The sequence below is a fragment of the Haplochromis burtoni genome, unplaced genomic scaffold (assembly GCF_018398535.1).
Source record: "Haplochromis burtoni strain Fernald_Lab_line unplaced genomic scaffold, NCSU_Asbu1 Contig_275, whole genome shotgun sequence".
Classification (NCBI taxonomy): domain Eukaryota; kingdom Metazoa; phylum Chordata; class Actinopteri; order Cichliformes; family Cichlidae; genus Haplochromis; species Haplochromis burtoni.
Window position 1 is genome coordinate 157143 of NW_024582636.1, and position 26832 is coordinate 183974.

The 26832-nt window shown below is 40.6% G+C and overlaps 1 protein-coding gene and 3 long non-coding RNA genes across 7 annotated transcripts in view; 2 read left to right on the forward strand and 2 right to left on the reverse strand.

The window, feature by feature from the left end:
• Positions 1–23274, reverse strand: part of cacnb4a (calcium channel, voltage-dependent, beta 4a subunit) — a 38384-nt gene extending 15110 nt beyond the window's left edge. Inside the window, exons 1-2 of one of the 3 annotated variants that reach the window (XM_005940070.3) lie at positions 22784–23274; positions 21313–21396 (exon numbers count right to left, since the gene is read on the reverse strand). In XM_005940070.3, coding sequence (XP_005940132.1) covers positions 21313–21396; positions 22784–22846 — 147 coding nt within the window. In that variant the 5' untranslated portion in view covers positions 22847–23274. Of the gene's footprint in view, positions 1–12993; positions 13355–21312; positions 21397–22783 lie in introns of those variants that run through there. The other 2 variants (XM_005940069.3, XM_014339308.2) reach the window with 2 other exon arrangements.
• Positions 670–1063, forward strand: LOC121815693. 2 transcript variants are annotated; one of them, XR_006055287.1, is made up of 3 exons: positions 670–688; positions 774–885; positions 966–1063. It is a non-coding gene; the product is annotated as an uncharacterized LOC121815693 (long non-coding RNA). The 2 variants fall into 2 exon arrangements; XR_006055286.1 differs by lacking the exon at positions 670–688 and having other exon boundaries at positions 702–885.
• LOC121815694 lies at positions 1391–2117 on the reverse strand. Its single transcript, XR_006055288.1, has 2 exons — positions 1908–2117; positions 1391–1513 (listed from the first exon to the last, which is right to left on the reverse strand). It is a non-coding gene; the product is annotated as an uncharacterized LOC121815694 (long non-coding RNA).
• On the forward strand, positions 13498–19442 carry LOC121815695. Its single transcript, XR_006055289.1, has 3 exons — positions 13498–13583; positions 17032–17113; positions 18677–19442. It is a non-coding gene; the product is annotated as an uncharacterized LOC121815695 (long non-coding RNA).
• Positions 23275–26832: the final 3558 nt, after the last annotated feature.

The window sequence follows — 26832 nt, forward strand, 5'->3', positions numbered from 1 at the left end:
GGTTTACCACAACTAACCCTGACTGACCCCGCCCCTTTGTCGGAAACCTGACAGTAGGAAGTGTCAGACATGGCGTGTCCCTTCCGTGAAGAGCCGGTAGATCGTGAAGCCCAAATTCTCCGCAGAGCTCTCCGCCGGGAGAGAGTGATCAGATCGCGTTTGGACATTTTATCATTTCCTGATGAGTTTCTGTGTGAACGTTACCGTTTCTCAGCACAATCTATAAGTTATTTGATAACATCCTCAGGCCATATATTACGCATGTGACATCGCGGACATGCTCTCAGTTCATTACATATTATTTGTATCTGCACTTCGGTTTTTTGCAAACGGGAGCTTTCTGTATAATATTGGTGACGCTGAGCACGTTTCCAAGGCTACCGTCTGTCGGGCAGTCAGGAATGTTACAGTTGCACTGAAACGTCTCCTGTACTCGTTTGTGGTGTTCCCCGGTCATAGACCCACAAGATTTATCAAAGAGGGATGCCACAAAATTGCAGGTAGCAGGATGAACAAAACTAATTCATGATGTGGTGATACTTGAACTACTACTTAAATTTTACATTTATTTTCAGGGTTCCCAGGCGTGATTGGCTGTACAGATGGCACTCACATTCCAATCATTGCTCCTTCAGTAAATGAAGGAGACTATGTGAACAGGAAGTCTTTCCACAGCATTAATGTACAGGTACATAGTTCCCTGTAGCATTTCAAACTAACAAATTATTTCATTATAGTAATGGATGCTAATTTGTGTTCTCTGCACTGTGAAGATCATATATGATGCTGCCAACATTATCACAAATGTGGAAGCCAAGTGGCCAGGCTCTGTCCATGACTCACAAATATTCCGTGAATGTACACTGAGCACAAAATTTGGACATGGTGAGTTGAGAATACTTTAAAATATATAAAGACCAATTGCTTCAGGGACATTTGAACTGAAGTGTATCCTTCTGTCTTAGGAGAGTTCACTGGCTACTTGCTTGGTGATAGGGGGTATCCATGTTTACCCTATTTGCTTACCCCTTACCCTGACCCTGAACCGGGCCCACAGCAGCGATATAATCTGGCTAATTGCAGGACAAGAGCCAGAATTGAAATGACTATCGGAATGCTTAAGGCCCGGTTCCAGTGCCTGCAAGGACTCAGGGTCACCCCAGAAAGGGCATGTGACATTATTGTGGCATGTGTGATTCTTCACAACATTGCCACAATTAGAGGAGAACACTGTCCTTCTGAACCAAACATCAGCAGTGATCCAAACCATGAACATCCTGACCCTCCCACGGACATACAAGATGGAAGCGCAGTCAGAGACACCATATGTCACAATCATTTCTTTTGACCCATCACCTCAACATGTTGAAAGAAGAATAAACAGATTTTATGTTCAACTGGCTTTATTGGTCGCCTGTGTTTCCTGTACACAAAGTATTAAAAGATGTAAACCTCATAAAGTGTCTGTTGCTTCCTCCTCTGTAACAGCTGTCAATGTTTCTTCATTATTTTCCTGTAGTAAAGAAATAAACAACATTGCTGTTCTACTGTAAACTCATATAATCTGTGGAGTATTACTCACAACTGCATGTTGGTCTGGCTCAACAGGAGGCTGCACCAGATGCAGTACACCACCACCATCAACTGATAGAATATGAGGTTTATACAGGTCACTTATAACTTACAAGGGACCAAATGGCAATTAACAAACATACCAATCACCTTACACTTCATTGTCATTATGCTCTCAAAGACAACCAAGACTGAGGGAAGGCAAAATCAGTAGGAAAATGACTTCACTACAAAATAATCCATTATGGTAAAGAGTTTATCAAATGAATGAGTAGCACTGCAAAGGTGACTGTGAAGAAAGGATGTATGCACATCATGTATTATTTTGAATTTACCCCCTATGTAGGCACTTGTGTCTTGCGGGGTTATTGACTCAGAGGATGTCCCCGCAGAGATGCCTTCGGCCACAGGGCGCCCACTGTTTTGGCTGAGGGCCAACTGCTCAGCCTCTGTGAGTGGTGGTGGTGGAGGACCCCCACCTGTTTTTCGGGCCTCCGCTTTTTTTCTGTTGGCTATAACGGGTCACATTTGAGCATACAGAGTAAGCAAATATGTACTTGTAATGTGCTCAGATAATTTCAATAAGTGCTTACAGAAAGAAAATTAATGTAGCCTCTAACTGCAATTGATTTACATAGGACAAACAGACCAAGCACTATGGCTCATAATACAATTACACCTCACCTGTTTGGACTATATTTTTATATTTCATTTTTACTTGCTGCCAGGAACGTTTGGGGCCTGTTGGGTTGCACCTGCGCTCACATCACATCACAAAATAAAGTATGTTAATAAAATAACAAATAAAATAACATATGATAAAATAACGTGTTAAATGGGTGGAAATCCCTAGATCAATGTTTAAATTAACACTCACGCATTGACTCTGTCGGCTATGTTTTGCCATGCATGCTCCCTGTCTTTTGCAGCTATGGCTAACTTTACTTTTTTCCGCGGAATTTGCATGTTATCGGCATATGCTGCCATCAGAATTTCGGCCTCAAGCGCTGTAAAATACATTGACCGCGCCTTCTTTCCCTCCGTCTCCATGGTGACTCGCTTAATCTGTGCTCCGCTTATCAGGGCTTTATGTATCCTCGTCCGCGCGCTTCACTTGGGGTTAAGCGACTCCGCGTTGATGAACTAATTGTTATCAGCCTTTCTGAAACCGAATATTCCGAGTTGGACAGTTCGGGGTTACTCAACCTGAGTGTCGTTTTTCACTCTGAGTTTTCCAAACCGGCTTCCTGAAACAGGGCCCAGGAAAAGTAGAAATTGTGCATGGTAAATATAAGGTTTGGGGGATTAATCGATAGAGACAGTTGAGAGAGGCGCCAAGTACAGGAAGAGATAGCAAGGTCAGTTGGTTAGCTCAACCCAGGGATTCCCTCCTTGGGGCATCAGTACCAATGTGGTGTTTTTGTGTCGCCCCTTTTACCATATTTGGGTTTGTGGAGAGTTTCAGGCTAATTCTTGTCTGGCATTATTCTTAAGTATGTGTGCCTGTATATAAATATAAAGTCTGCTTCAGGCTGAAGATCAGTTTGATCACATGTCATAACTGTCACTCTGCAGCAGAGTCAGTGTTGGGCATTTTAACTGCTGGGCTAGAGGAGCAGTAAAAACACCCACCCACTTATTCAAGGCAGATAAAATGATTGTGAACTACAACAAGAGCAAGATTCTGACCAACTAGCTGAAAAAAAAATGTGTCAACATAATTTGAAACAACAGTGAATGCTCAGCTGGGAAGCACATTTTCCCACAGCAGAGAATTATTACAACATCATTGCACTCAACAGGCTCCAGGCATCAAATACAGTGAGCTGCCCATCCTGCAATGAGGGAAGCACACTGCAGGATATTTTGCACAGCTGATATTTTGTCCTCCCTTATGGTATTAAGAAGGATTAAGAAGGAATAATTACTGAAGCAATTTGCAAACTTGATTTGGTGGGAGAGAACATTTCACTTGTGTGAAACAAGTTCTGTAGGAGGAAAAAAGTGCTTTTGAGTTCATAGACACAGCAAATAAAATGCCAGCTGGCTTGGTGAAACAGATCGCATCTGTGTTGCTGTTACAGTAGCAATAAAGGCAAAGAATGGCAAAATGGTGTTGTGCACCAAAGAGCTTATGGATAAGTTCAATTTAAATGGAAACTGGGGCTGATGTTCTTGTAACAGCCATGCACTAAACAATAAATCTTTTTGGGTGCCAGACCTCACCAGTATCCTGACTAGAGTCATTACAAGGTTCCACCAAGAGCCTGTTGCTACTACTGCTAATCAACACCAGCAAAGCTCTAGTAATACAAAGGATGGTTTGGACACCCCACCAATAAAAGGCATCCTATCCATTGTGACTTACATCTGTGATTCACTGGGAATGTGTGGTTTTCCAGCAAAAGGATCGTCTCTAAGATCTATGCAGGCCATAGCACAGCTAGCATGATTTAATTCTTGATAAGCAGTGGTCCAATTCAATGCACAGTTGATTTGAAGTTGCCCAGTCTCCAGTTTGTTCCTGTTACCTGTCTGCTTACTTGTTGGCTACCCTGCAAGCCTCTGTGCCACACTTCTGGGAATAAACCATTTAAAACTATTCCTGCCTTCCTGAATATTTAAGGTGACTATATCAGCTTAATGCTATAGGCTCATGAGAGTGAAACAAAAAGAACACACTTCTTGCACATGAGTTGGGATAATGGACCTGGAATACAAACCCATCAGTCATAACAAGTGCTTTCAGCCACAGTGTACAAGGCCTCCATTTTCAAACAGGGCTGACTTAGTTTGCTTACACTGTCAACTCACAGCAGTAATGCAAATCTTGGCTCTGAGGACGTCACCTTTGGCTGACCGGTACTGTTACTGTTTGTAATGCCATGTGGGAGAACTGGCAACAGTTCAATTTGCTACAACTGCACCATGGCAGAACAGAGTGCTTGAACACTGTGAAATCTTTTAATTATAGTGGTAATATAGTTTTTGAATACAATGAATTTTATGCAGTTGAAAAATGCATTGGTGAAAAAGTGTTTATTTTGAGTTAAAAACAGACTAGTTAACAATTACAGGGACAAATAGAGGAGTTACTAAACATTAAAAATACCAATATGTGACCAAAAACAGACACTCACACACTCCAGAGATATGGAGGTTATTAGGTTACGTGGTTGTTATTGATTATCTGTAGGTGTGAATGTTTCTCTAACTCTCTATGTTAGCCCTGGGACAGACTGGTGACCAGTCCAGTTCATACCCCACCTTTCACCCTATTGCAGCTGGTTAAGCCCCCCTCCCCTGAGCTCTATAAGCGGAAGCAAATGGACAGATGGATGCTCCTGTTGATGCGCCAGGGACCAGTATTGGGCAGTTTCCAGGGTTTTCAACTTGGACCAGTGAGCAACCAGTCAGCCTTGCATACAACCCAGTCTACGCATGTGTAACATGCACACATGCGCAGCCACTAACACGGCGTTAGTGTAGACGCTCTTCACTGTAAGAGACAATGTAGAAGGGGCCTGTAACAGCAAACCTAATCAGACACCTAAATTATAACCTACCCAACTGAACATGGGCATTTTAAGTTAAAAAGGCAAAGTAGCCAAGGCTAAAGCTAGCAGCCTCTGTATGAGCAAAGAATCCAAGCAGGCGAGAGGAAAATTATGGACACAAGTAAAACAGAGAAAAAGTCAATGTCCTGTTATGTGATGATTCAATAAAATGATTATATGTTACAATCCCTGATAGTGCATTCCTTCAAATGGAGAAAGTCTTGAGCGATGGCTACTATGAGGAAAGGCAACCCGGAAACTTTACTAGCGGGACACGTCGTTGTGTGCCTCAAATTCACAGGGTGTTTCGGTCTTTTATCACAAGCTATTCTGCCATTTTTTAGTTTCTTTTTACCTTCCTTGGTTAGGTTTAGGGATTAGAAATCTGATCTAGATTATAATATTAAAATTTGGGACACTTCATCAGTAGTGGATGTAGATCCCATGAGATTATAAACATTACTAGAAATTGTTTATTTATAGAGGAAATTGTTACTTTAGCAACAAAACTATTAGAACCAAACCTTTGAACCATTTTGAATGCTGATATAATCCATGCAGTTTTAAAGTCTTGCGATAATTGAAATCAACTTTAATTTTGATAATGCTTTACAGTAACTGCCTAATTAAGCAATCAGAGGCATTTTCAAGATACTACTGCGACTGAGAAATGCTTCAAGGACTATTTTATATAAACAGCCACAGCATTTTAAAATCCTGTGTCATCACTGTGGATAAAATAGTGATGTTCTAAACCAAAAAAGTCCAATAAATGGCCAAAGCAACTTTGCCTTAGACCAGTACTTGAGATCACAGCTAATATGTTGTTAAATTGAGAAGAAAACATTTACTGAGCAAAATATCAGTCAGTTACCCTCCTTTGGTCTTTGAAAAGCTTCCAAAAACAATCCAAACCCATACAGTAATCAAAATTACTGTAGGTGCAGATGAATAATTACATAAGCATGGACACTGGACACGTGTCTTACTAGCAGGAAAGGTCTAACTCAGTGCACTGTATTAGACTGCATAGAGTCTCTGGGGTTCAAATGCTAATTTCTGCTAATCAGTGCTTTCCATTCAGGGTAGAGGCAATGTACTATGTTCTGTGGCCTGCAGGCTGCTGTGCACACCCTTCTCTCCAGGGTCATGAGCCAGTTATTCCCCTTGTCACCAGCATTAAATAAGGGAAATGGCTGAATGATGAGAGGGAACATAGCTACTAAAATAGTTGCCACCAGCAATGTCAATATCCTTTATGATTCACTGGCCTCACAGTTCATGTAACCCACCTGCCTGCAGGCATTAATAAATCTCTTTATTTGCAAATCTGGCTGCTTGTATCTGTCACTTAGACTAAAGTTAGAGGAACAAAGCACTACAGACATTCAGTTAACGCTTACTGTGAAAATGTTATGCAATATCTGAAAAGACGACTATGCTACCAAACCACGTGGTATGATGTAATGTATAATGAAGGAGTAATGACGTAATGCATGAATGTATTCATTCATTTTAATGACTTCTTTTCTTTCATATCGCTGTTCATCAATCAAAGCAGCTCATGTCCCACCATGTGACACATGAAACAACATGTGTCCTGATTAACATCAAAACAAATGAAGAAATATATGACAGCAAAACAAAATCCTTAAAAAGTGTCCATCATCCATCCATCCATCCATCCTCCCTCTTCCACCATATCCCAGCTACCATAGGGCGAGAGGCTAACACAGAAAGACAGACAACCATTCACACTCACATTCACCCCTATGAGCAATTTAGAAACACCATTTAACCTAAGCCCATGTTTTTGGATGGTGGGAGGATGTCAGAGTACCCAGAGAGAACCCACACAAAAACAGGGACAACATGCAAACTCCACACAGAAAGGCCCCGCCCAGGTGGAGTTAAATATCTTCTTTCTAAACAGTTAAACAGTATTGTGCCCCGGAGTCGTCATGCCATCCATCCACTCAAAACAGAACAAAACTCAGAATATCATGTTCCTGTGTGTGCCAGAAATAAACTCACAGAGAACAAACTAACCCTCCGATTCTGTCTGTCAGCTTCATTCAGACACCATGATATTTAATAACTGTGAAAGCAGATGTCAGGAGATGATGAATGATTGAAAAAAAGGCCGATAATTAATACAATAAAACACAATACCTCATTTCAGTCTTTAACACTTATTTAAGTCGAACACTTAATACACGCTAATATTCATGTGAATGTGCTCAGTTACACCAGTTTAAATACAGACATGCCTTGTTGCTTCATACCAGTATGTCTCCAGCTCATCAAATCAGGCGGATTCTGCATTCAGTTCTGCCGAGTAGCCAGCTGGTGGATGTTCAGAGTCCTGCAGTTTCGGCTAAATGGGCTGAAAAACTGGACTTTAGCATAAATGTTTACCTAGCAGATGACAGGACAGTCTGTTCCCCCATGGATGCTGCCAGACGCCCTATTTAAAACAACCTATCCATGCAGGACAAGGACTGAAGAAGGAGGGTGCAGCTATGCCATATTATAAAAAGAGCATCATTTGTCTCATTTTAAAATGTCATATGTGGTGAAGAAAGACTTTTTGACCAAATGTCAGAAAATAGTTTGTTTTGCGAATATCTTACTATCGTTGAAATATTACAACTAGATGCCAAACGCACACCGCTATTCCAGTTTCATCTTAAAATATGTGAAAGCTGTGATTCTTCACATATATATGACAACGATGGTGCAAAGCTGCAGGCAGCATGACACATGCTTATAAACCCTTGACTTCTGACTAAGGCGTGATGTACTGCTTCGAGGCAGTCGTCATCAAGATGATCTGGCGTGACAAACAGAACTCTCGCTGTATGTGTATGTATGATATTACATAAATATGCTATATAAATAAACTTGGAATTGTCATGGTTTGCTAATGGGAGTGACTGATAATTCAGTGTTATGGAATTGTCTTTCCAAACTTTTCCATCAAATGCATTTTTTTTTGTTATGCATTCATCTCTTGATATGTTTCATCTATCCATTTTCTGCTAATTCCTTTTTCAATTTAGGCAATCTAACCCAGCCGTCTCAGGGTAAAAGCTCACAAACCCATACCACGTGGACACGTCAGTAGAGATACAGAACAGAACCATTCGAGCTAATGTTCATTTCTAAGGTTAGAATCACCAACCAACTTACCATGCATGTCTTTGCCCTGTTGGAGGGAGTCAGAGTACAAGGAGAGAACCCATGTGGCACATGGAGAACATGCAAACTTGACACAGAAAGGCTGAGCGGTGGATTCAGAATCGGGATATTCTTGCTGTGAGGCAACAGTGCTCACTACCGTGCCACCCTCTTTATGCTCACTTACCCCAGGAGGCAAGGAGGCTCACCCAACTATTGTCAGGGATCGACTCGGGGGACAGTGGCAGATGGGGAGTTTGACTGGGTCAGTACACCTGAGAAACTTTGATGCAGGTTTGCTATGGTGAGCTCATGGAGGACACAAATCTCGCATGGAGCAGTAGACAAAATCTTGTTTGGATACGGATTTCTTCATATTTGTTTCTCTTATATTTCTATCCTGTCTGTCACTTGTGAAGCAGTTTGAAATGCATTAGATTATTATTTAAAGTGCCTTAATTTTTTTAGTTGAATGTCTTTGTCCCCCATTTGCAACCTTTCAAAGAGATTACGAAAAGATGTGTTCCTATCCTGAATATGGCCTTTTTGGGAGCTTGAAGCATGGGTTTGGTGACTATCACTCCCACTGGACATCAAAAATTAAATGAAAATAAAAGGCAAAATGTGTAACAGGGCATTGGTACTAGAATAAGTCTTTGAAGTCAACCTGCCAGGCTGGACAGTGTGGATTAATGTCTTTGTCCAGGGCTTGCAGGCGTCTCCGCTAATGATCCATTCAGAGCCATGGGAGTCTTTGGTTGGTACAAATAACTGTTATTTACTGCCTCATTACAAATGAAATCTATAGCTGGAAGAGTGGAGAAAAAGAAATAAAACCACCACACAGCTGCCCACTGCAGAGTATCACCTGATGTATGTTTTTTTCTTTTAAAATAACAAACTACATCTTTTTGTAACACAGAATAATGTACATTTTATCTTCAACATGGAGGCTGGCTTTGTTTATAACATGAACCTATTGTTTTAAACAGTAGCTTTACTTTTACATTATATTATAATGTAAAATAACATTAGAAAATCTAGAAAAAGTTTATTTTTCATACCCTTGTGCACGTTTATTGGAAGCAATCATCTCAAAAGTAAGAATAAAAATCCAGTTGTTACTAGTAGTAGCAGTGTTTTAAAATCAGGCCATATTACCTCAGATCCCTACATTTGCCACTTTACAAACCTGAAGTTATTAATGCATGACAAAGACGTCAGTCAACACAAGGCATGTCTAAAATTACTGTCATGCACATTACACAAGCAAAGACTCCTACCCCCCGCCTTTCGTTTCTGCACAAACTGTGGCTCATTATCAAAGTGTCAAGTGGCCGGTCTTGAGTCCGTCATGCCACACTCTAACCTTATCTGTCCAGATGCCGAAGCTCAGTCCGTTCTCCCATCTCCAATCATCTCCTCCCCTGACCTATGTGACTATCAGTCCCAGACTGTAAGACGAAAAGCATTCCCTCCTCAGCACACTCAGCTGGCACCAACACTGCATCCAGTAGCTTTAAGGGATAAACGTCTCTAAGTTCTTTGAAAACCTGGCCCACTTTGGGCCTTTAGCTCCTTGTGAACTCACTCTGTTAGATATACCTGTTCACTTGCTCATGAATGCAAATATCTGAGCAGCCAATTCAATGCATTTAGACGTCATCATAAATAGCTTGTTGAAGTTAACTGAATTGAGCATGGCATGATTGTTGGTCGCAGTCTATGGGATTTTCCTACAAAACCATTCAATTAAATTTTATTTCTACAGCGCCAAATCACAACAACAGTTGCCTCAAGGCGCTTTATATTGTAAGGTAGACCCTACAATAATACATACAGAGAAAAAAAACCCCAACAATGATATGACCCCCTATGAGCAAGCACTTTGGCGACAGTGGGAAGGAAAAACTCCCTTTTAACAGGAAGAAACCTCCAGCAGAACCAGGCTCAGGGAGGGGCGTGGCCATCTGTTGCGACCGGTTGGGGAGAGAGAAGGAAGACAGGATAAAAGACACGCTGTGGAAAAAGAGCCAGAGATTAATAACAAGTATGATTCAGCACAGGGTTTTGGGTATACACCTCTTGGGTTTACAGAGAATGGCCAAAAAAAGAGAAAATACAGTATCGCCTTTAGTACCATCTCAGCACCCTTTAAATGCCAGAGTTTGCTGTACATTTTGCTTTTGCTTCCAACAGGATGTGTCCTGTCACAAATTTCAAATAATTTCAAACAGGCTACTTTACCATGAGTAAGTTCACTGTACTTAAACAGCCAAAAAGCCAATAGATCTCAATCCATGATGTATGCGGTGGAATGGGTGATTTGTTGACAGCGACTGCAAAAACTGTTTGATACTGTGATGTCAAACTGGACCAAAATCCATGAGCAAAGTTTCCAATACCTTTTTGAACCTGTCCCACAAAGAATTAAAACAACTCTGAAGACGAAAAATGGATCAAGGGGTCCAGTGAGTGTATAATGGAAAGACTTGGTTTAGAAATAAACAGTGTCTTCTTCAGGCGCTGCTTCCACGTTTGCACTACTATTTGCAATAGTAAAACTACTATGAGCCAGCGCAGAAGGTTTACTGGGCTTTGTGTTTTTCATAATACCTGTTATAAAGGTGAGTCATGCAGTGAACAATACTGTATGTTTGCAGAAGGGTAGAAAGTGGTTTACATCACTACCAGAAGCTAGGGAAGGACAGTGACTCTGCAAAAAAAGAATAATACTCATATGGAAGTTTCCACCAACTATGACTCTAAATATTACATCATCAGATAAAAACGGATCAAGGCCACAAAACGGAAAGTCCTGCATGTTCTGCTAAACATTTTTAAAATGGACCAAAAAGCTGCTTTCTTGGTAGTCTTGGGTAAAACACTTGTTCTGGATTTTTAATTTGGAGTGTTAATTTTACTTGACTAACATTTCTAGTGAAACTGTCCGAGGGCTGGAAAATGTTGAGCTTTGGAAAAGAAGGAGTAATCGTCAAAAAAAAAGGTGGGAAGGTCATAAACGCCAAACACATAGATTACATTTGTGTGTCAAACAATGTCACTCCAAAACTCTTACTGAAAATAAGTCACACAAGAGAGCCTGCAGCTTAATATATGCTGGAAATGAAATGAATGACAAGTCTGTGTGACATTCCTGGCTTTAAAAAAACAAAACAAGCTAAAGATAAGTGCTGATAGCAAACCACGGGGTCAGTAAGGTCAAAGGTGTGTTCTGTGACGCTGCCAGTACAGCTAAATATGGAGCAATGTGGAACACAGCAGCCCAACAGAGTGCATGAACAAGTTCTCCAGGTTTGATTTAATAGTACTCATTAAAGTACACAGAACCAAAGGCTGCCTGTATTGACAGAAATACTCATTGACTGATTCACTGTAATTGACCAGCAGGATCAAACGTAGTGTGTTTTTGACTTAGTAGTAATGAAGGAATGAATGGATCCAGTTTTATCCTGTATGAGACAGTTTCTAGAGAGTACTGGGATTTTCCCGAATCCATTTCCCGAGCAGTCTCACATGGGAGTAAACTGTCTTCAGGCTCATTAGTTATTCTGACGTATAATAATAATAATAAAAAATAAACATGTTATTTCTGGATCTTGCTGTACTATCAGCTAAGAGAGTAACTAAATTAAGAGAGTTATTTTGGGCACTCAGAGCTTTTGAGTGTAAGGCCTGAAATTTGAGTTTTTGGAAATAACTCCCAATGCAGGAAAGAAACAACAGCAAAGAGAAGCTACTAATACCACACCACTTACAAAACTTGGCACATAAAAATGAACACATTTTTCAAAGTCGCAACAAACAACAACGCAAACACAGAAGATCTCTCTGTATACGCTGCAGACAGGACAGAACATGCTAACTCTACTTTTTAGTCTTTATGAGGCAGCCGGTATCTCAGGTGGACTTATGGAAAGGTTCTGACAGATTCTGCCTCAGTGGGATTCCCTCCCTCCTCCCCACCCGGCAGCAGTTTCTATATTCCTTGCCTTTGTAAGCATTTTTCTCTGCTTCCGCACATTTTTCTTCCTGCCTGCCTCTTTGTATTAAAGGTGCCTATGCACACTTATCTGTGGCAAAGATGAGAATTCCCTTAATGGCAACGTGTTTCTCGACCATAAAGGCATTCATGCTGCGAGTGACGAATGTAACAGTTGGCACGCATCAGCACATCAGCATCACGCAGATGGCCGTAGTGAATGCTGATTATGTTTGTTGGCCTTTTCAATAAACCATGATGATGTACAGTGGGGTTTGATAAAGGTGGAGGCACACAGGAATCATGCAGACGTGCTCACAATGCTCATAAACAGAGGCAAACAGCATGCATACCGGCCAATCAGCCATACATGGTAAAGACAATACTTTTCAGCTTTGCAGACAGCCAGCCCAGACAGGAGGAGAACTGGCGTCCAAGCTGATAGTATCAGTGAGAAAACTGTATTTTTCTTTTTGACCGGTTGAGGAGACATGCACGCAAATGCACACACACACACACACACACACACACACCGTTCCTTCCTCTAACTCCCCCGAGATGAGTGCACGCTCAGCCCACTCAAGTCTCAACGCATTCTGTGGGAGTTTATGTATGGATCAAGCAGCCACGACGGAACAGAACAGCGTGGTTTACAAGTGCCAGACGCCACTCTCCACTCACCGCCTCCGAGTCTTCAAATCCATGAAGGTACAAGTTATCGTACATGGAGGAGTGAGGTTCCCAAAAATGAGCTCTTCAGTGCAAAAATAGTTCGAAACGGCTCAAGATCAACCTGTTCTGGAGAGGATGGATGATGAGGATAGGGGAGTGACAGAGAGCACCAGCAGTCTCTTCCTCCACATGAAGGTAGATGAAAAAGAACCCAGATCACAGAAGAACAACAGATTTATAAAAGAAAAGAGAAAAAAGCTGGAGTCCAGTCTTCTGCTAATGCTGAATTAGATGTTACTGCTCCCAGGTCAAACAAGTGTTGTTTCCCATTATAAGGCAAGCTTGGCTATCCCCAGAGGCTGAGCAGACCTGGCATTTCATCTGCCTTCCAAGCTGAGATTGCACGAGCCAATCCCTTCCCCAGCACTGGTTGATGACAGACGTGAGATGCAGGCTGCTGATTGGCCGATGCAGGCTCCAGTCAGCCCGGCTGGCTGTGAATGAGGAAGAGAGAAGAGAAAGAGGCGGGGGCGTCTGCAGCCTGAGAGCATCATTAACCAGCAAGCTGTGTCAATCCTGTCCTTGTATGTGAGCGTGAGGTAATCTTTCACACTAAACACCGACATTTAATTTGCACATGCAGAACGGCAGCAAAGGCAAACAGCTGAGTGATGATACTTAGAACGAGAGGCAGACTCGATGCGATCGAGCCGCTGCTCCGCTACAAGGAGCGCCCGCGTCTTTACAGCTTCATGAACACACCGGAGCCGTAAAAATCAATCTGTAAATATCTGCTACAGGGAGAGTGATGGCAGAGATCAATCAAGAAAAGCTAGAGAACTTCAAATCTCCAGTTTGACACCTTTCATGGACAGCATCTGTTGCTATTATAACTACTTTACATGTGAAACAACAGTGCATTTAAAAAATATAGATTCCTATTTTAACCATCCCATAATTACCGCAGGATGTTAAGCTACAAATTAGATAAAGACTTTGAATTCATTGCTGTACAAAAGGTTTTCATTTGTGCAGCTGAAAGACTGTTTATTTTCATAGTAAACACCTCAGAAATACAAACATACATGAAAATCATTAATAAGGTAAATTACAGTATTTGTTTTGCAATTCATATTTCCCTCCTTTGGCTTTGAGCTTTAAAAGAAATTCTTGATACTATTCACAATAATAATATAAATTTCCCTGTTAAAAATACACAGACACAGACACACACACACACGTTACACAAACTCAGCAATGATCCTACTCAAACAAGTTTGGCACTGGGACGTTGCCATTTGTTTGGCATAGTAGAGCAACAGCACCCTCTCTTGATCCGATAATGCATCTTCATCAACATCGCCACGCTTTTTTCCTTTTCCTTTTTTTTAAGCTTGCTCCGAACAAGCTCTTCCCAAAACATCAGATTTTTTTGTGTCTATCCTGCATGTATTTTAGTGGAGGCACAGAGCCGGGTGCTACATCCTCATCATTCATTTAGATATTGCTCTGTGTCTTTATTCTGCACAGCAGCTCCCGGCAGACCCCCTCTGGCCCGTGTGGAACAGTAGATCAAAGGGAGACCTTTCAGAATAAAGGTCATTTTATTCAGGCTGAAGCTGCATGAAATATCACATATAAGGGTGCTTTTTTTTTTTTTTTTAAAGAAAGAGAGAAATAAAGAAAGATGGGAAGCAAAACAGAAAGAGCACAAAGGGTGAAATATGCTTCTGGAGAAAAGTGGGACCGAGCTGGTGGTATAATTAGATATCACGTGTAACACGACAGCTCGAGCAACATTACCTCACTGAAAATAAACACATACGCACACAGGCTGCAAAAATGACAAGAAACTGAACTAATAATGGAACAAAGTGGATAAGAGAGGCACAAAGAGTTTGTGTTCTTACTCATATCTCAAGCTGTCACTGTCATCCATTTGAGTTCAGTTAGATCCTTTAAAAATCAGAAAACCTATCAGGGTAGAAACAGGTTGAACATGTGAGAACTCGTTTAGGCGTTTTATGTCTCTAACACACGCTGTGCCCAATCAAGAGACAAAATGTAACATCCCAGAGAAACAAAGTGCAAGAAATGTCAGACAAGCCAGAAAGGAACTTTAGTTTCTCAGCTAGAAAGGCACTCCAACTTGCTCCCACTCCTTTTGCCATTTTCTAAATTAAGCATGCAATCATTTCCAACTGATAACAAAGTACCTTTCATTTGTAAGTTATGAGATTGTCTCCATCATCTACTCAGGAGGTGCTGACAAACTAGCGTGCAATACCAGCTGCGAGCGACGGCAGCGGTGGCTTGGCCCATCAAGTAGGGGAGACCGGGGATAGTTGTAACGTGGGTCAGTTGTAACACTTCCAATTTCTCCAATCAGGGCTAAGTTTCAAATGATGTGACTCATCCTGTGCATGCCCAATTCAGTTCTGCTATCACATGTGAAAAATCAGCACATTTTGTCAAACACAGACAATTTAACACGAAAAAAAGTAATTTGTATGCCAAAAAGTAAGTTTTTCTACTTTATTTCAATTTCTAATAGCATTATCTGCTTTGCAGTTAAACTCATCAAACTTAAATTATGTTATTTGTATGTCTATGGGGATATATTCTGTGTAGGTCTTTAGTGCTAATGTTTTAGCCGTTGGCTGTAATGTTAGCTAGTTCATGGCTATAGGAGTCTGGGTCAGTTGTAACAGCAACAGTCTGGGTTAGTTGTAACAATAATGCAGATGTTACAACTTACCACACTATTACTTTAACTTATATTAAACAAGTTGGGGCAACGACATCAGCAGAGAGAGGTTCACTGGTCGCATTTGTATATGCGGTTAATGCCATTGGCAACACAATTCCTCCACTGTTTGTGTTCCCACACATACATTATGCAGACCACTGTGTCAGAGATGGACCAGTAGGAAGTACTGGTAGTGGAAATAAATCAGGATGGGTGCAAGAAACAGATTTCCTCATCTTTCTGAAGCACTTTGCAAACCACACCAAGGTAAGCCATGATAAAAAGTAATGGAATTGCGATGCTGGTGAACAACTACATTTTTTCAGCTTCATTGTTATGTTCAAAATTGGTGCAAGAGTTGTAGGTTATAATGCCCACTGAGCCAATGAGGCCAAACTCAAGGAAGACCAACCAAAATTAATGAAATATTCAGTTGCAGAAAATTCCATAATTTGTCTTTTTTGGGGGGTTGGAATATGTTCAAAAGCTAGATTTCTGCATTCTGTCACACACACACAGAGCTACATAAATGGATGTAAGTGCATTCATGTGTTGAATAAACAAAGATTACATGTTAATGTTTTGTCAGTACCCTTATTTCATTGTGTTACATTTCACCCCAGGATATGTTACAACTAACCCAGACTATGGGGTTAATTGTAACATTTCACTCTTCGTGTTTGAGACCATACCATGCAATGGGTAATTGTGCTGCAGAGAAAATAGCTGCACTATTTAATAGCAGAGACATGTAAATACTTTGCATTACATTTTGAATCCACTACCTTAAAAGAGCTCCAATTTACAGACAGAAATGTCAAAAATGTTACAACTATCCCCGGTCTCCCCTAATTCACAAATTAAAGGCTGTTGAGTTTAGGCATGTGACCTACATAAGGCGGATTAGCAGTGTGAAGTCTCTTCCTTATCACTTTGCAAGCTGCAAGCTGAAAGATGAGGTTAAAGAGTTGCCTCTGTTTGATGTATCGTGAGTCGGCAAGGCAAATTAAATTTCCGGGACGGCATTATAGGTTTATCAATCTCACAATGAATTCAATCAATTAACTCTGTGAGCCTTACATTCATTCATGATTCCAAGATTTATTCATGTAAAGCAACGGAACAGATTTAGAGAATGAAAACACGACAATCCAGGACGTGAATGTGAGATAAGAAATTAATTCAGGCGACGTAACAGAGGCAGTCAGGAAATTCGGCTGTGACTAAGAGGTCATTTTCTGCTGAGAACATCTATTGGTCCACCAAAATTCATCACTGTACTCTTGTTGTGTCCTCAGGGCATCTCAAAATAAAAGGTCTGCTACGTGTGAAACCCCTTTTCTTCCCGTCATTTGGATGTCAGCATCAACTGAATTAACTGTAAGTAAGAGACAGCTAGAGTAGGAAATAACTTGACCTAGGCTTATTAATTCCAACACCAAGAAAAAAAGATCATCTGTGCCTTCACCTTTGAACCATGATAAACATAAATTGCTTGGTTTGGGGTTTTTAAATATATACATATATGTTTATGTCTGTGTTATCAAGACAGACTGGTTTTAATAAGCTCAGAGTTCCCCAAATGACAATTATTCTGCTTTGAATAATTTAATTCAACATTATTTATATGGTGCCAAATCACAACAAGAGTTGCCTCAAGGCACTTTATATTGTAGATTAAAAACCCCACATACAGAGAAAACAACAACGATGAGATGACTCCCTATGAGCAAGCACTTGGCGACAGTGAAGGAAAAACTCCCTTCTAACAGGAAGAAACCTCCAGAAGAACCAGGCTCAGGGAGGGGCGGGGCCATCTGCTGCAACCGGTTGTTGGTGCTTTTTACTCATTTTTTGTTAGACAGCATAAACCCTAAATTAAATTACATACATGTACTTGCTGTTAGCAGCACTGTAAAATTATTCCCACTCATAGCACCTATCTTTAATACATATGTGTAGAGAAGTGTCTATGTTATAAGTAGTAGATTCCGGTAGAACTGAAAGACTAAAAAAAACAACGAAGATAATGAGAACTGTACACAATGTAAATGTGGGACCTTTGAAGGAGATGATCTTTCTTGTCATTTGCTACATATATATTGTTTCATATTAATATGAATTCAGGAATTCCTGATAAAATCCCAACCATAGTTCAGAACTGCTGAATGGCCTACCCAAGTACAGACCCAGCTAACCTCAAGAGTTCAGAACCCCTGTTTGAAGGGGGAGTTAACATTTCTTATTAAGAGGTCAATGCATTTAACAATTGCAAAGACCTCCAAAGATGCAAACCAGCAGCTAGTCTTAAAAACAAAACATAATTAGATGCATGAGGGTCAAATAGAGCCAGCCGAAGAAAGAGGTGCGATGAATACAGACAGCTGCAAAACGATTTTGAACAGACAAAAGAACCTGAAACTGTGTGCAGAGACAAAAACTGAACAGAAACAGATGACAAATTAGCATAAGGAGATAGAAAATTCACATTACAAGAATTGCTACAAAAATGCTAAGTGACCAGAGAGAAGTGCAAACTGGTTGCAAACAGATGCAAATCCAAACAGACAATAAAAAAGCTGAATGTTTCGTCTTCTGTGTCTATCTGCATCTTTAAGTTGTTGCTATGGAGGAAAGGTTAAAGGCCTTTTTACAAGTCTGTCTTATAAATAATCCTTTCATGGACCTTAAAGCCTGGCTCAGGATTCGATCAGGTATCCACTCGCCAACAGCACACATAAACATCTGTGTGTAGGTGCTCTGCGTACCATCTGGGAGAATCAGTTTTTTACCATCTCGGCAGCAGATCTGTTCGGTATCACATGCAGTGACTCAGACTCGTCATCCATATCTCCTGGAACATAATGTCCCTGTATTGTGACACAGCCGTCCATTGGAGCAAACAATTAATTTAAGTCATTTTCTCTCATTTTTCTTTGTAAGACAAGCACCAGAGGTCATTCAGAAGACGGCAGACCCCACCTCGCCTTGCCCTGATCCCTGTGGTCTCCTAGTTAAATGCACTATTTTCTGCCAATCGTTGGTTATTACACAGATGAAAAATTTTGTATTTGTGCTCCTACTGGTTTGAAGTGGGTGAAGAGCAATATTTATATCGCATTCTGGTGACAGTTGGATTGCTGTTTGCTTATGCTGCCAACACAACCTGTCATATCTTGTCAAACCACACCCACACAGTAAAATGAACATTATTCTTTCTCTTTTTCCAATCGTAATGTCATTGTAAAGTGAAATACTGCAAGGTTACGAGTGATGTAATGTTACTTCAAAGTAATTTACAGTAAATTACTGACATCTGGTATCACCATCATTTTACTGTACTGTACAACATGATCTGTCTTTGGAACCACAAAAAATGATCAGACAGTAAATGGCTGCACTGAACTGTGACACTGCAACTTTTTTGGTCTTTCTTGGACTCTTAACATCACATAGCCACATTTGAACTGGCCTAAGATCACAATTTGCAACAGAAAAGGCTAATATTTAATAACCAAATTTTGAAAACGATACAAAAATTGGTATTCGCATGGATCACGCCTAATCCTTTTCTCCCTCGTTGCAGAGCTGAACAAACTAACATTAATAACTCCAGAGTCCAGGGAAGATTTATAATGTTGACCATGATTCTGTAATGTCCACAAATGATCTGTAGAGGAGGAACGTTCAATAAAAACATTCGATATCTACCTCGGCTGCTGTAAAGAATGCCTTCATCTCACTTTTCTCCTTTCATTGAGTTTTTGCTGTAAAATAAATAAAAAAAACTGTTACCTTCTTGTGAAAAGAAAGGAGGCGGCGCAGTTTTCTGCTAATCAACCTTGTCAGCTTGACCCCTGTTGTTGTTGAAGGCTGTTACTATGGATACACGTGGGCATCAAAGAGAGAGAGCCCACTCCTTCTCTTCTTACCTGATGACGATCACACCGGTGATGACACAAATCACAGCGGGGGCGTTACAGAAATCTCTGAGTGTGTAATAAGTAATTGGAGTGGGCAAGAGCTTTCATTTCATTCCACTGTCCTTGTGCTTTACTTTTTGCCTCTCCTTCTTTTTGTCTACTCTTTCTTTCTTTGAGGTCTGTCTGCAACACTGTGTCTTTTCCACCTTCCTCACTTCCTGTGAGTCATATTATTACGCCAGTGTCAAACAGTAGGTATTCACTAATTAATGGATGATGTTTACACTTTGAACACAAACTGCATTCATTAGTGTGCTGCTCAATAAAATACAGATCTTATATTTTATTTACATTGCTAATCATCTGGTGTTATGCTCAGTTTTGTTCAAATGGAATTATGTACAAAAAGATGATTTCTGTGACTAATGGGGGGGCTACACCATCATTACTCACATCTGACGATTCAGTTCTTTCTCCAACTTGATTTGGTCTGATTTACTGTATCTCCAAAGAGCACGTGTGACCAAGTTTGTTTGAGGTCAGGTTTGAAAGCATGAAAAAGGGAGAGAAAGAGTGGGGCTTTGGGACAAAGGTAGTCACTGATGAACTATTCTTGTATCTTTGTATGGCCTCTGCAGCCTTGGTTCCCTTGGTAACTTGTCAGCAGGATGTCAAAGTCCACGGTAAGCACTGTAAAGTAGTCTGGCGCAAGCACATTATGAATTAAAGAAGGGACTTAAGAAATTGAATTTTGTTTTCACTGTGACATATACAAAAGAGGCGGTGCATCCAAACAGTGTTGCCTGGCGCTGCTCCCGTGACTCGTGAAAGTTTGGTAGATGACTCAAAAGCAGGTCAGTTAGCTAAATTCCCAAGTGAGACCAAATCAAGGCCATCTATTCCCTGGACTACAGCAGAACATCTTCTAGACTGGCAACATGTTATCTGCTGCCACAGTGTTTTCTCTTCACATTGGAGCCAAACCCATATGAGTCTAACCAAAAGTTATGTAATGATGGATTGAGGTCAGAAATCAACAGTGGTCCAGAGATGAGCTCTCAAAAACACTTCATTCCACCAGGGATATCTGCAAACAGCAAGTGTTCACCACTCACTGTCAGAGCTGGGGTTTGCATCAATTATTAGTCTTAAGTGCTTCATAGTGTTGTTTATAGCTCTTTAACTCCTTTCCAAAGGACCTGGTAGGCTATTAAGACACAATTAGGATGTTTGCTAAGACCATTAATCTCTGGCTCTCTTCCACAGTGTCTTATGTCCTGTCTCTCTCCCCTTACCCCCAACCAGTTGCAGCAGATGGTGACCCCTGAGGTTTCTTCCTGTTAAAAGAGAGTTGTTCCTTCCTTTTTCCTAATCTGACAGTTGGGGTTTTCTCTGTATTATTGTAGGGTTTTTTCATTACACTATCAAGCACCGCAAGGCAACTGTTGTTGTGATTCGGTGCTATATGAATAAAACTGAATTGAATTGAACTGAGTTGCTGCCTAAACTAAAGACGCTTGTCATATGTGTTGTAGCCAGGTGCAGTGCTACATGGTGAAGCTTTCATCAGTATTAACCAGATCTATGCCTCGACGAAGCAGAAATGCAGTCAGGTTTATGCTTGACCTCTAAAAGTTCAAGTTCGTCATGTCCTACCTGTCTGAGGATGAAGCTGGTGGAAGTGGTGCTGCCATCGGACCTCTTCAGTCGACTGCGTCTGGAGTAAGTCCCCCTGTTAGCCTAATGAAGGCAAAACAGACCCGCGAATGAACTCTGCTCTTTTATTTTATATTTGTGATTGTATTTTTGTTGGCCCTTCCCTTTATTTATCCCCCTCTCCTCTACAGGACAAACCCAAGGGCACCTTCCTTTCAGTAACCCCGTTAAAACCAGCATCTCAGTCTCTCTGGTTAAAGTGACGTTGATGCCAACCAGCTGTCTCTTGTCTGCTGTGATGACCTGATTATAAGAAGCCGGTCTTTTAATGCTTTCTCGGACTGTCACACTAAGGTCTATGGTAAGTGCAGCTTTGCGTGAACACTGCCCCAATGTACGGATTCAGTTTTTTCTGACCTATTTTCACACACAAGCAATTTGTTTAAGTGCAGCGAGGGCATACTTCACTTGAGCAGGAAATGATGTGAAATATAGTAAATGGTTGCAGCGCTTGGCTCTTATGACACTCATGCGCCTGGTATCATATCCCTTTGTGACAGCAGAGGGAGGAATATCACTTTCAGTGATCCCATCTTAATTTTAAATTGCAGGCATTGCCAAACTATAACTTCAGAAAATCACAACACAAAGCAAAAGTGCCTTCGCTGTGTATAACGGTCTCTAACGAGGCCACTTTGCGGAGTTCTGTATTTACACACATTCTGTAGTAGATAATGTCTTATTTGCCTGATTAATGTAGTGAATGTTCAAAAATTTCCCCCCACCCGGAGTAAAATCCTTAAAGTTAGTGACATCAGCAGTTCAAAAACACAAAGAAATGTGATTCAAGCCCGAGCCTGAACCATCCTGAGCAGGATGAATTTCTGACCACAACTATTAGGCTACATAGTCTTAGGAAAATTGATTATTTCATTGATTATTATGCTTCATAATATCAGATTCATATCCGATTCTTTCCTGGTAATCAAATAGCAGCACTCCCATTCATTACATCTAAGTGCACACACAGTTACATTAACAATCTGCAAATGTTGTAACATTGAAAAAATATGGGAGGGGGTAAAGTACCTCCCTTCTCTGGAAAAGTTTTTTAAACTACCTCATGCATCACAAGCTGGGCTTCGTCATAAAGTGCTTAATAATTGAGCACCTAATTTCATTCCTTTTTGAATAAATCAAATTCACGCCACGCTGCAGATCTCGTGCAGTCTCAGTTTGACTAATAACACCTCGAGGACTAGTTGGAGATAATGAATGCATCCTCACCAAGACAACGAGCAGGATGACTTGTTTTTTCAATTATTATTATTATTATGTCATCGTAGTGTGGAGTAAGGGGGCTTCATTATCCCCCCGTGCATATTTGCATATATTTTAAGATTTGTCTTCATCATTAAAACATTTGCTACAGATCCTCGCTGTTTCACGTCATGTTTTATTTCTTTCCTACCTGAAACACGGGCTTCTGCATCCCCTCTGCTATCCCGTGACGGGTGTAGATGTGCCGGGACATCTCAGCCAGTTCGTCGGTCCAAGGCGGAGGCTGGCGCTCGGTGCCACTCCACTGGAAGTGCCGCTCCTCGGGCGGCGGACAGTGAACCGCCGGCTCCAGCTTTACTCCGATTCACGCCAGCAGAAGAGAAAAGACTTGAACGGCAGCTCGGACGTGTCCTCCTGCAGATCTTCACGGAGTGGACAGGGCACGTACATCAGATGTAGCCCTCCTCTTCCTCCCACACGCATCACACAGGGTTACAGGAGTGCTGCGTTCAAGGACGAAGTAGAACTTGAGAATTTCGTACACTCAGCGAGTGTCATTTGGAGGGCAGCCGTCAAAAGTCAAACTCAATTAGATTAAAAACATTCACACTTGTGTTTATGTCACACGTAAAACAAAACATTTTTTATAGCCTACTTTATATATGATATTCAACTTAACTCTATCCTCCACAGCAGGGACGTCAGCCTCATTTTACATCCTGGGCCACATACAGATCATTTTCATCTTAAGTAGTCAGTGGGCCGAACCAAACATCTCTTGGTGTGAAGATGTTTAACTACACATTTAATCTAGTTTTATATACATAAAAAAAGAAGTGCAGTTCTAACAGCAAGTCTGGTTCGTCTACACGATAAATAAATGCTTTTGTAGTAAATGAAAGAAATCACAAATAAATAAATGTGCCGTAAACAGGGGCGGATCTAGAAGGGTGGCATGGGGTGGCAAGTGCCACCCTAAAATAATAATAATAATAATAATAATGGTTTGGATTTATATAGCGCTTTTCAAGGCACCCAAAGCGCTTTACAATGCCACTATTCATTCACTCTGGCATTCACACATTGGTGGAGGCAGCTACGGTTGTAGCCACAGCTGCCCTGGGGAAGACTGACAGAAGCCAGGCTGCCATATCGCGCCATCGGCCAGCGATGATCCCTTGCCACCCCAAGTGCCACCCTAGTTTTGTATACAGTGTTGTTTATTAAAATAAGATAGCATTAACAGTTTGAGCGTAGTTACAGTCAACAGTGAATATAAATGCTAAAACTGAATATATTGCATAGTGTTCCCCCCTGCACCAGTAACAAATGGTTCAGCCCATAGCAGGACCGGCTTTTTTCTTGTTTTCAGTAGCAAGCGATGTTTATGATTGTGCCAGAGCACATTTTGAACAACACCATGGGAATTTCGGATTTTACACAGGTGGTTGGATGTTAACTCTGGAAATGGAAGGAAGGTGAGTGTTATTAACCCTCTGTGGTACACTGCACCTCCAAATCACATGACTGATGTAAGCTGACATAGCAACAAGCTGCAGCCATGCTGAGTCTCTATTTCAGCCCACATTGAAAGTTCGGACTTCAAAGTTTTTAAATTTTAATTACAGGCCAGTAAATCCAGAGTTATGATAATATATATAAGCCACGCTTTTTTCTAAATACTGTCGTCACGTTTTTGTGTGTGTGTGTTTTAAGCGTTTTCTAAGGACATCGTGAAAACAGTAAAGAAATGAAAAAAGCCACCTCTTTCCTATCGGTGGAAAAATGTACCATGTCGCCCAATTTAAAAAAAAAAAAGTCAACACGTGGGGATTTGGTTGTTTAGGAAGAGGGAAAAGTTTTGGGAGTGACGGTAACGGCAGCGAGACAGAGCAAGCGAGTGAGAGAGAGAGAGAGAGAGAGAGAGAGAGTTTTTAGATGTGGGAGATTTGTGACGTTTAGTGTGGAGTGTATACTTAGTGTGTTGTGTTGTCTTGTGTAGTTGTTCTGTTGTGTAGTCGTTTTGTTTTGTGTGTCAGTGAGGGCACTAATGAATGTCACAAAGGCACATTTGCAACGTAAACACTGTCACTAAGTAGAAAACCAGCGGAGTGATAGCACCTCGGCCTGTTGTCAGGACCTGCAGGTTTAGTCCCTGGTGCTCTTCTGGTCTTGTATGGTGGACAAACTTTTTTCTTTTTATACTGGCACACATCATGTTGTGCGGGGGCATACTTACTTGCAGGAGCACCGTGATTGTTTCTCATTTGAGTATTCAGTAAGTCATTTTTAAATGGTTATGTACAAAATGAAAAAACGGCCAGGGTGTACTTGGTCTGCTTAGTTTAGAGTAAAGTAGTGGTGGTATATGGTTTACAAAATGTACAATTTATATTTGCATTTCAAGTTATAAAAATTTACTCAACATGTCTGTGTTTTGTTTTTTTTTACAGTAAAAAATACTACTAGGATCTTAAGTTCTTTGTGTGATTTCAGATCAGTAATACTAATGCAGTATGTCAGTCAAAACAACTAAATTCAGTTGAGCTGAATTTAGTTGTTTTTTGCCTGTAAAAAGGCAATTACAAGAAAACGGAACAAGATAGACCCACCATCACAGGACGAATGGATCACAATTATAGATGAAATACAAACTATGGAACAATTGACCTACCGAATAAGGACTCAGGAAGATCAATACCATAAAAAGTGGGAGAAATGGACTGAGTACATAAACCCAACAGGATAAAGACCAACACATTGATAATGAGAAATGATCAAACTGTAGAAACAAGGAGATCCAACATGGGTTTTTTTTGTTATCCTACCTGTTGTATTTATCTTTTTGTTGTTGTTGTTGTTGTTGTTGTTACCCCCCTACCCCATGTATAATGTTTAAAGAAAAACAATAAAAAGAAAGTCAAATAAATAAATAAATTCAGTTGAGCTGAAAAGAAAAAAGAAAATTAAACAATCTGAGGGTAAAATACAAACGTAAACTCAAAAGGAGTCAAAAATGGCCGGTTGTATTTCAGACCTCAGTGGGTTAATCCAACAAATCATGAAAAATTAGGTTTACATTTTTGTTCATGACAGTGCAGATTTCTGACATTTTGTGTAATTTAAGCTGTAACAATGTGATTGTTTTATAACAAAAAACAGTGAAACTTAAGTTAGACTTGTGTTTGTAAATGAAGCACCTCATGTTGTGTAACTTTCTGGATTTTATACTTATTGGCTACATATTTATTTATCATACAGGCTATACAGTACATAAGGTCAAAACCCACATGTTTTATGAAACTAAAGTGTGTAATTATGTGGGCAACAGCCAATAATTAAGTTATAGACTTTATTTATATGAAAAACTTGTATACTTACTGCATTTAAATCATTTTAACCATATGTAACCACCTGCATGAGTGGGTTTTTTTTTTGGGGGGGGGCTTCGATTTTGCCACCCCATTTGATTTCTTTGCCACCCTCATGCCACCCTAAGAAAATTTCTCAAGATCCCCCCCCTGGCCGTAAATTGCTGTTCAGACTCTCTTGCAAGTCCAAAATCTATGCCCTCCTTCACATTATTTCAAAGCTGTTCAGTGGGCCGGATTTGAATCTTTGCTGACCGATCCTGGTCCCTAGGCCTTATGTTTCACACCACTGCTCTACAGATTTAATTTCACTCTGATTTCTCAGATTGGTCCATACTTTGATGCCAGGTTCTTTATCAACTTTTCAGAAGCTTGCGTTTTACAAATGGTCATTTTTGTGATCTATCTGACCCACAGACAAGCAACAAAATGAAGGTGGCTGCAGTAAAGTACTGATAGAGCACCCTCATAAGGTATATAAAACCACAGTAACCTCCATAAAGATCGACCACGGTCCTACTTATTATTTATTCTTATTTACCGTTTATTATGGCACACTGCTAGAATGACTCAGTCATGAATATTCAAGTGTGTTTTCTCCAAATGTTTTCATGAGAAGTGCTAACTGTAAACAGGTAAAATTATATGCTAAACTAAAATATTCCAATAAACACATTTGCAGCCCTACGTAATCACTTTCCACCAGTTTCGTGCTGCATTCTTCACTTAAAAACAGGCCAATTTTCAACTCAAAAATATCTCACGAGGACAAACAACAGATGAGGGAATCTTCTCAGCCATCCTCAGCAGACCAAGGCACCAGCTGTGCTGTTTTCAGACAATCTCGAAAACATTTATTCACACTCCC